The following is a 12,734-nucleotide window of genomic DNA, read 5'->3' on the forward strand; positions in this document are numbered from 1 at the left end:
CTTGTTTCAATCACACGCACTCACTCTGTCGAGCTCAATCGGAATTTTCAAATTTTCTTTGTCGTCTATCGCTGTAGGTTATTGTTTCAATGGTAAATCGTGATAATGCTCTACTTCTGAGTTTAATTCTAGGATTATGTCACTGGTAGGCGTTAATTGGCTTGTTTTGTAAAGTCTAATTGTTTGATGAGTCTCACCATGACCAGGTTCCACAGCGGCACGACCTGCGCCAGGGACTTGGACACGGACGAACAGTGAGCCCCCAGCAGCATGGTCATCCCGGGCTTCCGGTAGATCATGTCAAAAAACGCGTCTATCCCCACCCCAGAGTCGCACTGGGAAGACAGTATTAGTAGATTTATCAAAAGTGGAACACATTACCATCAGATCAATGCACTTTTGTCTCTGAGATAACGATGTTCTTACTTTTAACAAAACAAACAGACGTTGCAAATCGTTTATGTTTGCGCACTTATACGCAACCTAGTGGTAACGACCAGCAAAAAATCGATATTCATATTTTCAAACTACAAAACTACACGATAATTGTGTACCAAATTTCTTAAATCGGCTAAGAACAGATATATTCACGAGAATATGCTGTATCATCTGCAGATCTAAGACTTGAAGCGTCCCGAGGTCTAACCGAAAAGTTATGACATTTTAAAAATGTATTTGCCATCAGCATTAAACACAACCATGAAGAGGATTACTAATGGCTAGATGCTGTCAAACAAGTTATTTCCTCTGAAGCTGAGAAGTGCCGACCTAGTCCATTACCGGACAGTTATCGACATCACAGCCACTTGTAAAGGCTCGGTAATGGACTGGAAGAGAAATACTCACTATGATTGCTCACGATGCGGAAAACATTACGTTATTACGTGGGCAATTCCTCATTTGACATGCAGAGAATGGCTCAAAAGGTTACAGGTGTTCCTCAAGCTTCATTCTCTTGGACAAAGTGGCATTTCTTGGTACAAACATCAAATGTCTTTGTAATTTTTATGGCAATAATTCTTAAACAGCAACTACACTACAATAATCTCAAAAGTGATGCGTGACGAGAATACATACGTATGATGACTATGTAAAACGCATTTTCATTATCATTTACAAACAATGTTCATTTCTACCCTGATTTCAAACTAATTTCACAGTTGCTTGAAGAGCTTGCGTATACAAGCGTAACATTGATTAGCAATTTTCAAACATTCATTTCTATGTTATGATGTAATTACCATCGTGATTGGAAAGGATTTTTCCCTTGTCTTTCCCTTTACCTTAACCATTGTAATCATTGTAATTGATGTTTATCATTAGAGTCATAAAGGTGATTGAAATTCGAATCTAGCAACAATCAACTCGTTACAGCCTAAAGCCTAGGTTACACATAGCCGAACATGGCCTCCCGACTCTCCCCCGACCATGGTTGGAGTGATTCGGGAGTGATTCGGGAGCTAGCTCGGTTGGCGTTCGGCCGAGTCGGCTGGCGTTCGGCTCAGTCGGATGGTGTTCGGCTGCGCCAGCCGAATGTTTTGAAAATTTCAAAACATTCGGCTCTGGACGGAGGGTCTGAAATGGGTCGGCTGGTGTTCGGCTGGTGTTCGGCGCGGTCGGCTAGTGCTCGGCTGGTATTCGGGATTGAGTCAGTAGTAAAATTAGAACCTTAACCACGCCAGAAACACTACTGACTTACTCCCAACTAGTTTCCAACCTACCCATAACTCACCCCAAGGCCGTAGACAAAACTCTGCTAACTAATTCTCAACCAAGTGACTACTATCGGAACGTGGGCGAATCACCCCCGACCTTCACACGACCAAAAACAAGGAATAACACTAAAAGCAGTATTAAAGCTAGCCATGATCCGAATTCGATCTCATGGTGATGTTAACAACATAATAGAATGGATTATTTTAATTAAAACCGAAAATGACCCCTCTTTTGAAAGTCGCTGAATATGTCCATTTAAATTCGTGAGAGGGTCTGCTATCGGTCGGGGTTTAGTCAGGAGAGATTCGGCAGTCTGCGGCTAGAGGTCGGGATGGTTGGGAGTAAGCTAGAAAGCATTCGGGGCCCATTCGGGAGTAATTCGTGTACTGGTTAGGAGATGATCGGCGCATCTTCGGCGCATGTTCGGCGCCAAAGATAGGCGTGGCCCAAAAACTGGTCAGAATGCTCCCGAACTACCGCCGACCTGAGTCGGCTAGCGTTCGGGAGCCATGTTCGGCTATGTGTAACCTAGGCTTTAGTGAAGCAGCACCCGCGTTATGACAGTATGATAGGCTATAGTTTTTTTTATAGAGAATACAACCAATGAACGGACGGCGTGCGTACACGAATAACTCCAAAAAGAACAAGAACTTAGGCCCCCAATCCTTAAAAAACACACATACCAAATTTTTTAAGAACGGGCAGCAAATTTGAGCATGTACTCGGCTATTAACATTGCATTACTGCTACAGAGTTTGCATTTGATTGATGTTGGGATTGCGAACTAAAACCGTATCTTTTGTTCTGGACGTAGAAGGTTTCCCTAATAATCCCTCAGTTTCGGGAGAGAGATTAGCTGGCCCAAGCTCCTGGCGCCCTGTCATTCAGGATTTACCATGCGCCACCGATACCGTGGACGCTGAAACTTAGAGCGGTTCTCAGCAAAGTTGGGAGACGGAAATACAGCGTGGCGCCATGACCAATGAGAAAATTCATTCAGAATTCAGAATTTTGAATGTCAAATGTTAACTTCGTAGGCCCACCATTCATGCGAGAAACATCTTGATTGAAGATGTCCGTATGAATGCCCAATTACATGTATTTCCGTGATTGAAATACAGAAGGTATAGGGACTTTCCTGGTCGACAAAATACAATCTTTACTACAATATGGGTAACTCGTATACATACAAAAAGCATTACATCATTACATGTATAAAACAAATAAAAGTTGCTTCAGATATTGGTGTGCATCATATCATCTTTCACCACAGGTACTGTTGTTTAATTAAGGGTTGATAACCCGCCCCGAGGTGTATATGGTGTCATAACGCCTGGTCATGTGCTATAACCATCGAATAAAACCACCGAGTGAGCGAAGCATTTTTTCGATGCCATCACATCGGTTTGGGGAGCTTACGTGACGTGAGCCATGGCCATGGGGAGGGGGGCGTGTTTAGTGCGTGTCACGTTTGTTTTGAACACGGCGACATCACTTTGCCAGCATTATCCTTAATTTTCGCCGGGTAAAACCCCTCAGAAACATGAACATACCTTCCTGGGGTTCCCCTGGGTAAAAACTGAGGAGGGCTTCGGCGGCTTCATGGGCGATTTCTCTGTCTGCCATGATTAGCTTTGGGAAATACGTTAGCCTGGAATCCAAACCTATTTTCGCTCCTCTCCGCACATTTGCGTGTTCCAGGGTGTCTTCCCAAGTTTCCCGTGACCCGAAAACTGACTCTAAGTCGGCGTCCGACAGCAGTTCCTCGACGAAAAACTGTGATACTCAGCTCCGTCCATGACAATCGAATTCGAACGGGTTCCAATGGCGGGACAAGGTGAAATTCTTCGTTCCACTGACGGGGGTGTGAAAAATATTAGTCATTTCATTTAAATTTAATTTGAATTGAAAATTGTTTCATTTTTTTATGTGTTTTAAGACGGTTTTGTGAATTTTAAGACGATAAAGATTTTTGAAAACAATGTTAAGCAAAAGATTCATAAAAAGGATACCCCCTCTACAAAATGGAACGGTAGTGTTATGACGTCATAAGTGGTGTGTTATGACCCGGGTGTGTTAAGGCCCAATAACGCATGGGCAATGGAGGCTTCTGATTGGTCGATGCCATCTAGCTATGTGATGATATCTGAAGAAGCCACTTGGCTTTCACGTACGAATATATCTAATGTAATGTACAAATCAAATAAGATTCTAAAATATCCGATTCCGATGTAAAACACAAATACAGTTTGCAATACATACATATATATAAACACATGATATAGTAGGCAGGGAAATATGTATTCACATCGTTATAGAGATATGAAGTTTGGTCATGTCATTTTTTTGTGCATTATGAAATAGCATACAGGGGAAACAAGATGGATTACACGCGGGAAGCTGGGAAGCTGATGAAAGCTTTCGTGACGGGAAATAGATGGGTCACTTCCACTTGGGCATAGCTTTATATCCGCACGATATAGTACTGATATTAGAGGTCTTCAACATGCACCCACCCCGCCCCGGATTGTCCGATAGTTTAGTGCAGTCTATTCATCATGATGTCTTGTCGTGCCAGGATCTACTTCCCATTGGACTATCAGCGTGGGGTAGTACATTGTACCCTAATAATAGAACGCTATATACGAGAGCGAGAGTCATTTTAATGATAAAACATTGTGTTTACTTCGAATCATGTGTTGATTCCCATACATCAGGGTTCTAAAGGCAAAACTACTGATTTCCAACAACTATACTTTTTTTTGCAAGATGTAACATAATGGATCTATATGACTTGTAAAAATAGTATCGCACTGTTGTCCTTCAGTATTAATATAGGAAGTCCGTAGAAATACAATTGGGTGCTTCGGGATGTTGTTTAGAACTATGGAAGTTTTAAAATGTCAATCTTTATTTTTTCAAACAACTGAATTAGAACGTAGGAGTTTATATTTGGACCATACCAAGTTATATCGAGTTCTGGGCATCGTTATCATTATGGTCTACTGCTACAAAGTTCTCAAAATACATGAGATTGATAAATAAATTATACTAGCTGTAAAACAAACAACCTCACATCAACGATCCCTATATCTTTTTTTTCTAAACTAAAATCCAAAGTAGATTAACGAGTTGAAATTCCATGTTCTGTCACCTACAAAGAAAAAAGTTCTAGATCGAACGAACTAGATCTATATTTGCCGATGAACTGCAAACTAATGAAGAAAGCTTGAGACTGGTAGATATTGGCGCTTCGTTCTTTAAATTGCAGACACCTAGAAATGATGTGCTGTCCCCCGGCTACCATTATCCACCCCTTTATGTCCGCAATGCCAATCTAAATCAACGGTACTTTGATATCACTGAAATCCACATCTGATCACGCCTCTGATCTAAACAGTGTTGATCTATCCACGTCATCGCTTTGTATATTCAACGAGGCGTTATACTTTGATGCGCTTTGTAATGAAACCCGAACTGACGAGTGAAAAGAGCTGATTCTCTAGCGTGAATGTATCCTTGTGAAGTGACATCAAAACAGCAACCACTGAAGTTGATGAAAGGTTTTCTGTCATTCACGATCCTAATGTGATTGTGCTTCTTAGGACGAGGACGGCAGATGTATAGGAAACTAAACGTCTATAAGGCTATGATGGAAGGCAATGATTGCAGAACTGTCGTTCATTTTGTTTGGATCAAAAGGTCAGCTCAATTTCGACCAATGGTCAACATACTAATGAGTATCTCATATACTGCCTGATTGCCTCTACAAAGAAGACGGCATATATCTATGTACTATGTCTATGAAATGTGTCTAATAAAGTATCCATTGGCTTGTGCTGTTCAGTATCAAGAAAAGAAAAACGCAACCTGTAACATCTTACCTGAGTATTGTTGCAGAACATCTTGAGCTGTATGCCTGGAATCATCTGGGCATCGTTGACGTGTTTGATGGCCAGACGGGCTGCAGTCAGTTCAGAGTAGCCCTTCGAAGCGTAGGGAGACCTGCCTAGAGCGAACAACCCGCCAATGTACACGGTACGTCTGTCCTGCACGTCGGTAACTAACTTCACTTCTTCTGTGTCAGACGGGCCACAGGTTTCGACAAGGGGCTGCGATGCCGCTGTTGCAGGAGAGGGTACTGGTAACATCGCAATGTGCATGATGGCGAGACAGAACACGACATGATGCATCTTGTGACGGCTTGGGACCCGCGGATTGTACCTCGCAAGTTGCGTGTAACAGTGTTTTTTTCTACCCGCTGTGAGAAAATAGGCGCCAGCTCAATGTAGGGATTGCTTTTGCCTGGTCCAGTTGTACGGCTTCATACGCATAGGCTACCGGTCCGAGTCATTCATCTGTGATGTAGCATTTGACAGATGAACACACATCGCCTGGGGAGAAATAAAAGCTGAATAAAGCTACCAGCTCCCTTTGACAAATGCAAAATAATCCCCTCAGTAATATTAGCATTTACCAAAATCAGGTGCAGATCGTGCAAATAGGTTACTGTTTGATCAAATCCACCCGGACAATCAAACTAACATAAAAAAAACTACAGACATAATCGGAGTAATGAAATGTTCTACTGTCTACTAATCAATAGTTTTTATTAAAGGAGCTGTCTCGGGACTTTAGGAAATACTTGATTCAATGTGACAAGAGCTGGAGCTTTGAAATTGTTCATCTACGACCAGAATACTGAATACAGATGCTGGGATTTTGCTGGGTAGCTAGAAATCTATCATTATAACAAGGAATTGATGCAGTCAAAAGAAATGAGGACAAAAAATGATGAATCATCGTAAAATTTGATCTGCCACAACGCATTCAAAAGCTCATCGTAAGTCAAAACGTGAAATCACAACATGCCCGACGCACCGGGTGCCAGACGGGGGGAATAAATGTGTTACATTTCATAAATGGGATCCCAGCCCATAGCAGATGTACATGTAACAACATGTCATGTGTGAATTTGATTTCCCAAAACATAAATAAAGTTTTACACAGGTCGTGTAGGGCAAGCATATAATGTCTTCTTCAAATATTCATGTCTACATGACAGATCATGTCCCGTTGCAATCTCGGCACCACACTCCGATGACAAGGCCATGGCTATCATTTGTTATGTTTGTCACACAACCTTTACCTTGACCTTGCTCTGAAATCAGCTGTTGTTGTCAGTGTTGCACAGTGTCCCGTAAACGTTACATTTAGTCAGTAACCGTAGATTGTCGACATGGAGCATAAGACAACTCCGAATTAAACATTACAAAGGATCGCACATACCATTTTTATAATCATGACATATTTGAAACATACTTTAGAATAATCACGCTTTGTGGCGTTAATAGAAATGTCTAAAAACGTTGGACATGAGATCTTGACGAGAAATTCAGGCGCATGGTATACACGTATTGCAATACAACATTTGTATGTGGTAAATCGTATCCTTCCCTAGACTTTCAGACGAATTCCTCGACGGGACGCTCTAAGGTACTTCTGATTGAGTGATATGAAGTATTTCCAGGCGAATGATGAAACTTAAGCGGGGCCCATCAATTATTTACCGACCATGACATAGCCACCTGGAATAGATTATAGACGGAACTCTATATAAAGAACACAGTCAATGGCAGTGACATTCAATGGGTAGGACCTACACTACGAGTCATGAGACCAGGGTGTATGATATACCACTTTTCTGAATGAATATGTAGTCCTTTCAATGCAATCAAAAATCAATTTAGTTTCAGAATGCTGAAGACATGATTCGCTCCAAAAGATTCAGAGAAACTAGCAAAGCGAGGTGAGCTGTCTCAAGGAAAATTATTTCAATCAACTTCTTTATTTTTGCCAAATCTATTCCATCACCTTGGGTCGTTGAACCCTGCAAACAATTCATCTATGGGAGGGCTTACAAACCACACAGGGACATGAATGTGATATGATTTTTTTAAAAAGCTGTCGGGAGACCTATAACGAATACAGTAAACCTTGTACATGTATATGGGGACAATTCCAAGGGATGTGGATTTAAGAATAAATGACTTAATGCCAAAACATAGATGATCATTGCTATGTGTACACTTGTAATTGATTGTAATTGTCACCATATAATATTTTCCATTGTCTTCTGTTCCATACCTTCATGAAGACTGCCATTCCTTTCCCGACCCGACCAAAAATACGAACACATAGAACGGTGTACTTTGAAGTTTGATTTAAATTTTCTGCATACGTTATGGGAAAATGGTCCTAAATGAGAAAGACAGTGGTCATATAGCGACTCCTAAAGACAGATTGGGCACAACTTTACGGTCCGGTTATGTGCGCTAAAGCTCACAAAGCGTTGTTTCAACATTTAACAACCTGGTGTGCATGATTCTTGATAATATACACATTTTCTGTACGTCGACGCTTCCAATACCTGGAAGATAAATCAAAGTATGTCTCAATAACGTACCTTTCTCGCAGTAATATCTCCTGTATTCATTCCAGGTCACTCTGCCAGATGGTGACGGTAAAGTGACTCCCTGTACTGCCGCGATTCAGGCAACGGATGGGTTCTTGATTAGGAATAGTCCATTGCAGAACCTCAGGGAAGGGGTGCGGCTACACTGTGTAAAATAGAAGGAGATGGTAGGCATTCTGCCATGGACTATGTAGAATGTAGTCAAGTTCGAAGAACTAAAATAGACACAAGCTGATGCTCTTTATATAATCGAATGAAAAAAAACAGTGAGTGAACACCGTTAATACTTGTATTAGATTTGGAACAAAACCTACGACTGAATGGTTTGACGTTCCTGTTCCAAGGCAGCTAGATAATAATACTGTGACATGCCGGCTGAATACGTCTATGTGAGAATTAGACACACAACGGAATTTTAATGTGAGGAGAAGTGAAAAGAGCCAAGTGTAGAATTACTGGTAGAGCGGTTACGTTATTGTGTACGTTGTACTTTTAAAAAGCCATTCAGTGGCCGATGAAAATGTGTTCTTCCAATGACTGCACGATGGCCCTTGCATGGCATTTGCCCTGCATTCGGCATTTCGCACAACTATAATACAGTCTAGCTGCCCAGTTGTGGCCAAGAGAATGCTGAGCTTGATTCTTAATGACATCAAACGTGACATGACTGTTGGTTTGTCTTGTGTCACGCATAGATGGCAGTATTAGGCAGACTGAAACAGACGGTTGCGTCCAGTGACGTATGGCGTTTTATCCACAGCACTTATGGTATCTGATAGGAATCCGGAGTCTGAGCCACCAGATTATCCAGTCTGCACGCGAATCTGCACTTTCCTTATATAGCTGCTGTAACTGCAAAGATATATGAACCGAAACTAAAACCTACCGGCGAAAGCCGAGCGTGCCCTTATTAGAAAAGTTGGAACAACATTAATCTTAATACAGTGCTAAACTTTCTTCCAACACTAAGGTATTCACGGATCAAATTTTCGACGACCACTGTCGCCTTCTTCAGGATCAAATGGTCGTCGAAAATTTGATCCGTAAGATTCTCAACAACCACTTATAGCCTAAGGAATCTTAATATTGTGTTTTGGATGACGGTTCTAAAATAGAGTTGTTAGAAGGGACCTTCTCTTCTTTTCTTAGATTTTGTCTGGAGTGACCCAACGAATACAGTTACAATCATGCAGTATCATTACTTCTTTTTCTATTGCAACTGAATAATGAGGAGAACATGATGAAAAACTATTCAACATCGTTTTCACAAGTCAGATCGAAAATTTGGCTAGGGTCAGTCCAGTGTCCAAAAACACAATATGGTTTTTTCCTTGGCCTTACCCAAATGTTTTCATGTTGTCTTATTCATGGTGGTCCCAGCCTGGATACGCTCCGTGGTGTGAGGGAGCATGGTGCCAAGTGTAAACTAACCAGGATAGTACCCTGTCTCAGCAATGTAAGCTATTGCCCAATACGGCACCTTCCAACAGGGGGATTTGTCTTCATTTGTACGTAATTCGTTCATGTAAGTCGTCTGCAGCAGGGCATGGAGTGACGTGGATAGAATATACGGCAATCGATTGTATAATTACGTAAAGCAAAACGTCACGACGCGGGACGCGCTGTCTTAGAGGTATTATGATTGCCACTGCTTCTTATGACAAGACGTGAACGGTGAAGCAACAAAGACATCACAATCCTGTATCGCGCCCACGATTTAGATTGGACTTTGTAACGTGAATAAACCAATTTCTCTCTCTTGGTGTTTGAGCCGTCATCCGTCGAAAGAAGCGACATCATCACAATGTTAGTGACTATTTCCTTCTTATAGATAAGATAACCGTTCTGACACTTTGACATGTACAAATCACAATATATAGTGGATGCTAACGCTCAGTAGAAAGATTAAAACCGATCCTACAAAGGCTACATCACCCTAGGGCTGACAGAGACGTCACTGGAGTGACTATTTCCTTCTTCAGATTGGACTTTGTAACGTGAACAAACCAATTTTCTCTCTTGGCGATTGAGCTTTCATCTGTTGAAAGAAGCGACATAATCACAATGTTAGATGCTAACGTTCGGTAGAAAGATTAAAATAGACCCTACATCACCCTAGGGCTGACAGAGACGTCACGGGAGTGACTATTTCCTTCTTATAGACAAGATAAGACCGTTATGACATTGTGACAGATACGACTCCTAGAAAAACACCATTTTCGATGTAATTTGCTATATACCAGGATCGATAATGTCCTGATGTCCTGACGCATGGGTAACCAATGGAATACCTTTTTTGCTCCAAACTTCTTCCTAATGCGATAATTGCCAGAGCTATTACCTTCATATTCACTGATTACCACAAGCCATTCGTAGGAATCTATTGATTTACTACTCAACATTAAGTGACGTGCAAGGCGTGTTGAACGTACGTCAAAGATTATAAAACCACTTTATACTCAGCACAGGATTCAAAGCTGTGCGTTTAATCACATCTTCAATCTAACACAGGCCCCCGAAACGTCACTTTACCCAATATTACATAGCTCCTTCAGTTTCATTATGGTAAAACACAATCAGCCCGTGGACATGGCCCCATCCGTCAGCTTTATGTCACCACGCCCCCGTTACCGTCGATGCTGTTCATCTACAGTTTTAAGGATTTTCTGTTGAAAGTAATTGTGTTGCGGCAAAGTCTCATTTTTCTTATGGTCGAACCTGCCCACAGCAACTTTCATTAAATGCAGCTAATGACATTTAAACTCCAGGCTATGATTGGCGACTCTACACATGCTCTTACCAGAAAGATGTTGTGTATTACCAGGCACATTACTAGCTACGTCATTGTTATCAATCGTACTCCTAATACAAAACAATAGAGCGCCAATTAAGGGTTAATGACCCGCCCCAAGGTGTATATGGTGTCATAACGCCTGGCCATGTGCTATAACCACCGAATAAAACCACAGAGTGAGCGAAGCGAACGAGGTGGTTTTACGAGGTGGTTATAGCACATGGCCAGGCGTTATGACACCATATACACCGAGGAAGAGGCGGGTCATTAACGTTATTATCATATAGCTTATCCAAACTGACGCATATAAGAGTAGACAATTTCTGTTTGACGCATAGATCCCTTATACTATTAAGAATGCATTTCAGAATTCACATTTGTCCTTTTTTAACAGAAGATGATGAAGAATATGTACAACTGTTGCCTGATTTATTTATTTCAACCACACAGGATAGGAGGGTCGGTTTCAGGTCAGTCAGAAAATGTTATCATTGAAGAACCTCCCTGCAACATGACCTCAGGTAACCTGAATATAGAACACAGGTTCTTTGGCCAGCAAGAAATGGAACGCGCGGAACCTTAGATAGAACGTGGTTTCTTTGGACAACAGCAAATGGAACACGCGGAACATTTTTGGGAATTTCAAATTTGTTTTCCCTTTTTCATGTATTCTAAGGAAATCTTTAGGAATTCTAAGACAATAAAGATTTTTTTAAAAAGGTTAAGAAAAAGATTCATCGAATAGATACCCCCTCTACAAAATGCAACGGTTATAAAGATTTTTTAAACAAGGTTAAGAAAAATATTCATCAAAAAGATACCCCCTCTACACAATGGAACGGTTGTGTTCTGACATGACGTCAATAAGTGGTGTGTTATGGCGTGATAACAGACCACTTATTGTGGGCAATGGAGGCTTCTGATTGGTCGACACCATCTACCTATGTGATAATGTCCAATAACATCTGAATTTGAATTTAGCATTATTGACGGACCGGAAAGAAGCCCATCTGTTGTGATATGGGAGTCAAGCTTAAGGCTACGGTCTGTGATGAATTGTATATGACGATATTGAGCAAAGTCCTCGTGGTGATTATTCAGCTGGAAACTTGAACATGACAGCAGGGCAACTATAAATGTCAGCGAATTACATCGAACCAGATCATGTCATCACTGCTTAATATGTGAATTTGGGTGTTAAAAAGTACCTTTAAGCCAATAGAGCTCACAGATGCATTCCAGATTGACGTAGACCGAGTGGTATTGGAAATATTTTCAATGATGGTGTTTCAAAAGATGAATGTACTTATCAACGGTCGAGTGTGACTAAGCCAGTATGTACATGCTATCAAACCCAGCTATTTCCACCAAAATGTCATCACCAATGGTATATCACTTCCCAACCACTGTTTGTTGGATTTTGCCAGTGTCTGGGAAACCAGGACCGAGACAGTAATACTTCGTGTTGAACTCGTGACATTACTGAGAGACAGAGATAAACATGTTTCCGTTTTCTCGGAAGGGCCTTGCAAAGGGATCATGTATAGCTACAGATCGCTGCTTCAAAACGTGCTTGGAAAACGACAATAATCAACAACTGGAAAAGTTTTGAAGACCAAATATTGTCTAGAAGGATTCGCGAACTTCTGAAACCATCCTGTTGAGTGAGTGATGATGGGACGAGATGATGAAACCGCGTCACCGGAAAGAGTCCGGCTACGCACTGTTTCCATGACGTGAAGACATCAC

The 12,734-nt window shown here is 41.4% G+C and overlaps 1 protein-coding gene across 1 annotated transcript in view; it reads right to left on the bottom strand.

Annotated features, from left to right (window-relative positions):
- Window positions 1-12,734, bottom strand: part of LOC136436243 (gamma-aminobutyric acid type B receptor subunit 2-like) — a 28,422-nt gene that overhangs the window by 11,855 nt on the left and 3,833 nt on the right. Inside the window, exons 2-4 of the mRNA XM_066430046.1 lie at window positions 8,183-8,336; window positions 5,601-6,110; window positions 198-335 (exon numbers count right to left, since the gene is read on the bottom strand). Coding sequence (XP_066286143.1) covers window positions 198-335; window positions 5,601-5,909 — 447 coding nt within the window. The 5' untranslated portion in view covers window positions 5,910-6,110; window positions 8,183-8,336. The remainder of the gene's footprint in view (window positions 1-197; window positions 336-5,600; window positions 6,111-8,182; window positions 8,337-12,734) is intronic.

The sequence above is a fragment of the Branchiostoma lanceolatum genome, chromosome 6, assembly GCF_035083965.1.
Source record: "Branchiostoma lanceolatum isolate klBraLanc5 chromosome 6, klBraLanc5.hap2, whole genome shotgun sequence".
Taxonomy (NCBI): Eukaryota; Metazoa; Chordata; class Leptocardii; order Amphioxiformes; family Branchiostomatidae; genus Branchiostoma; species Branchiostoma lanceolatum.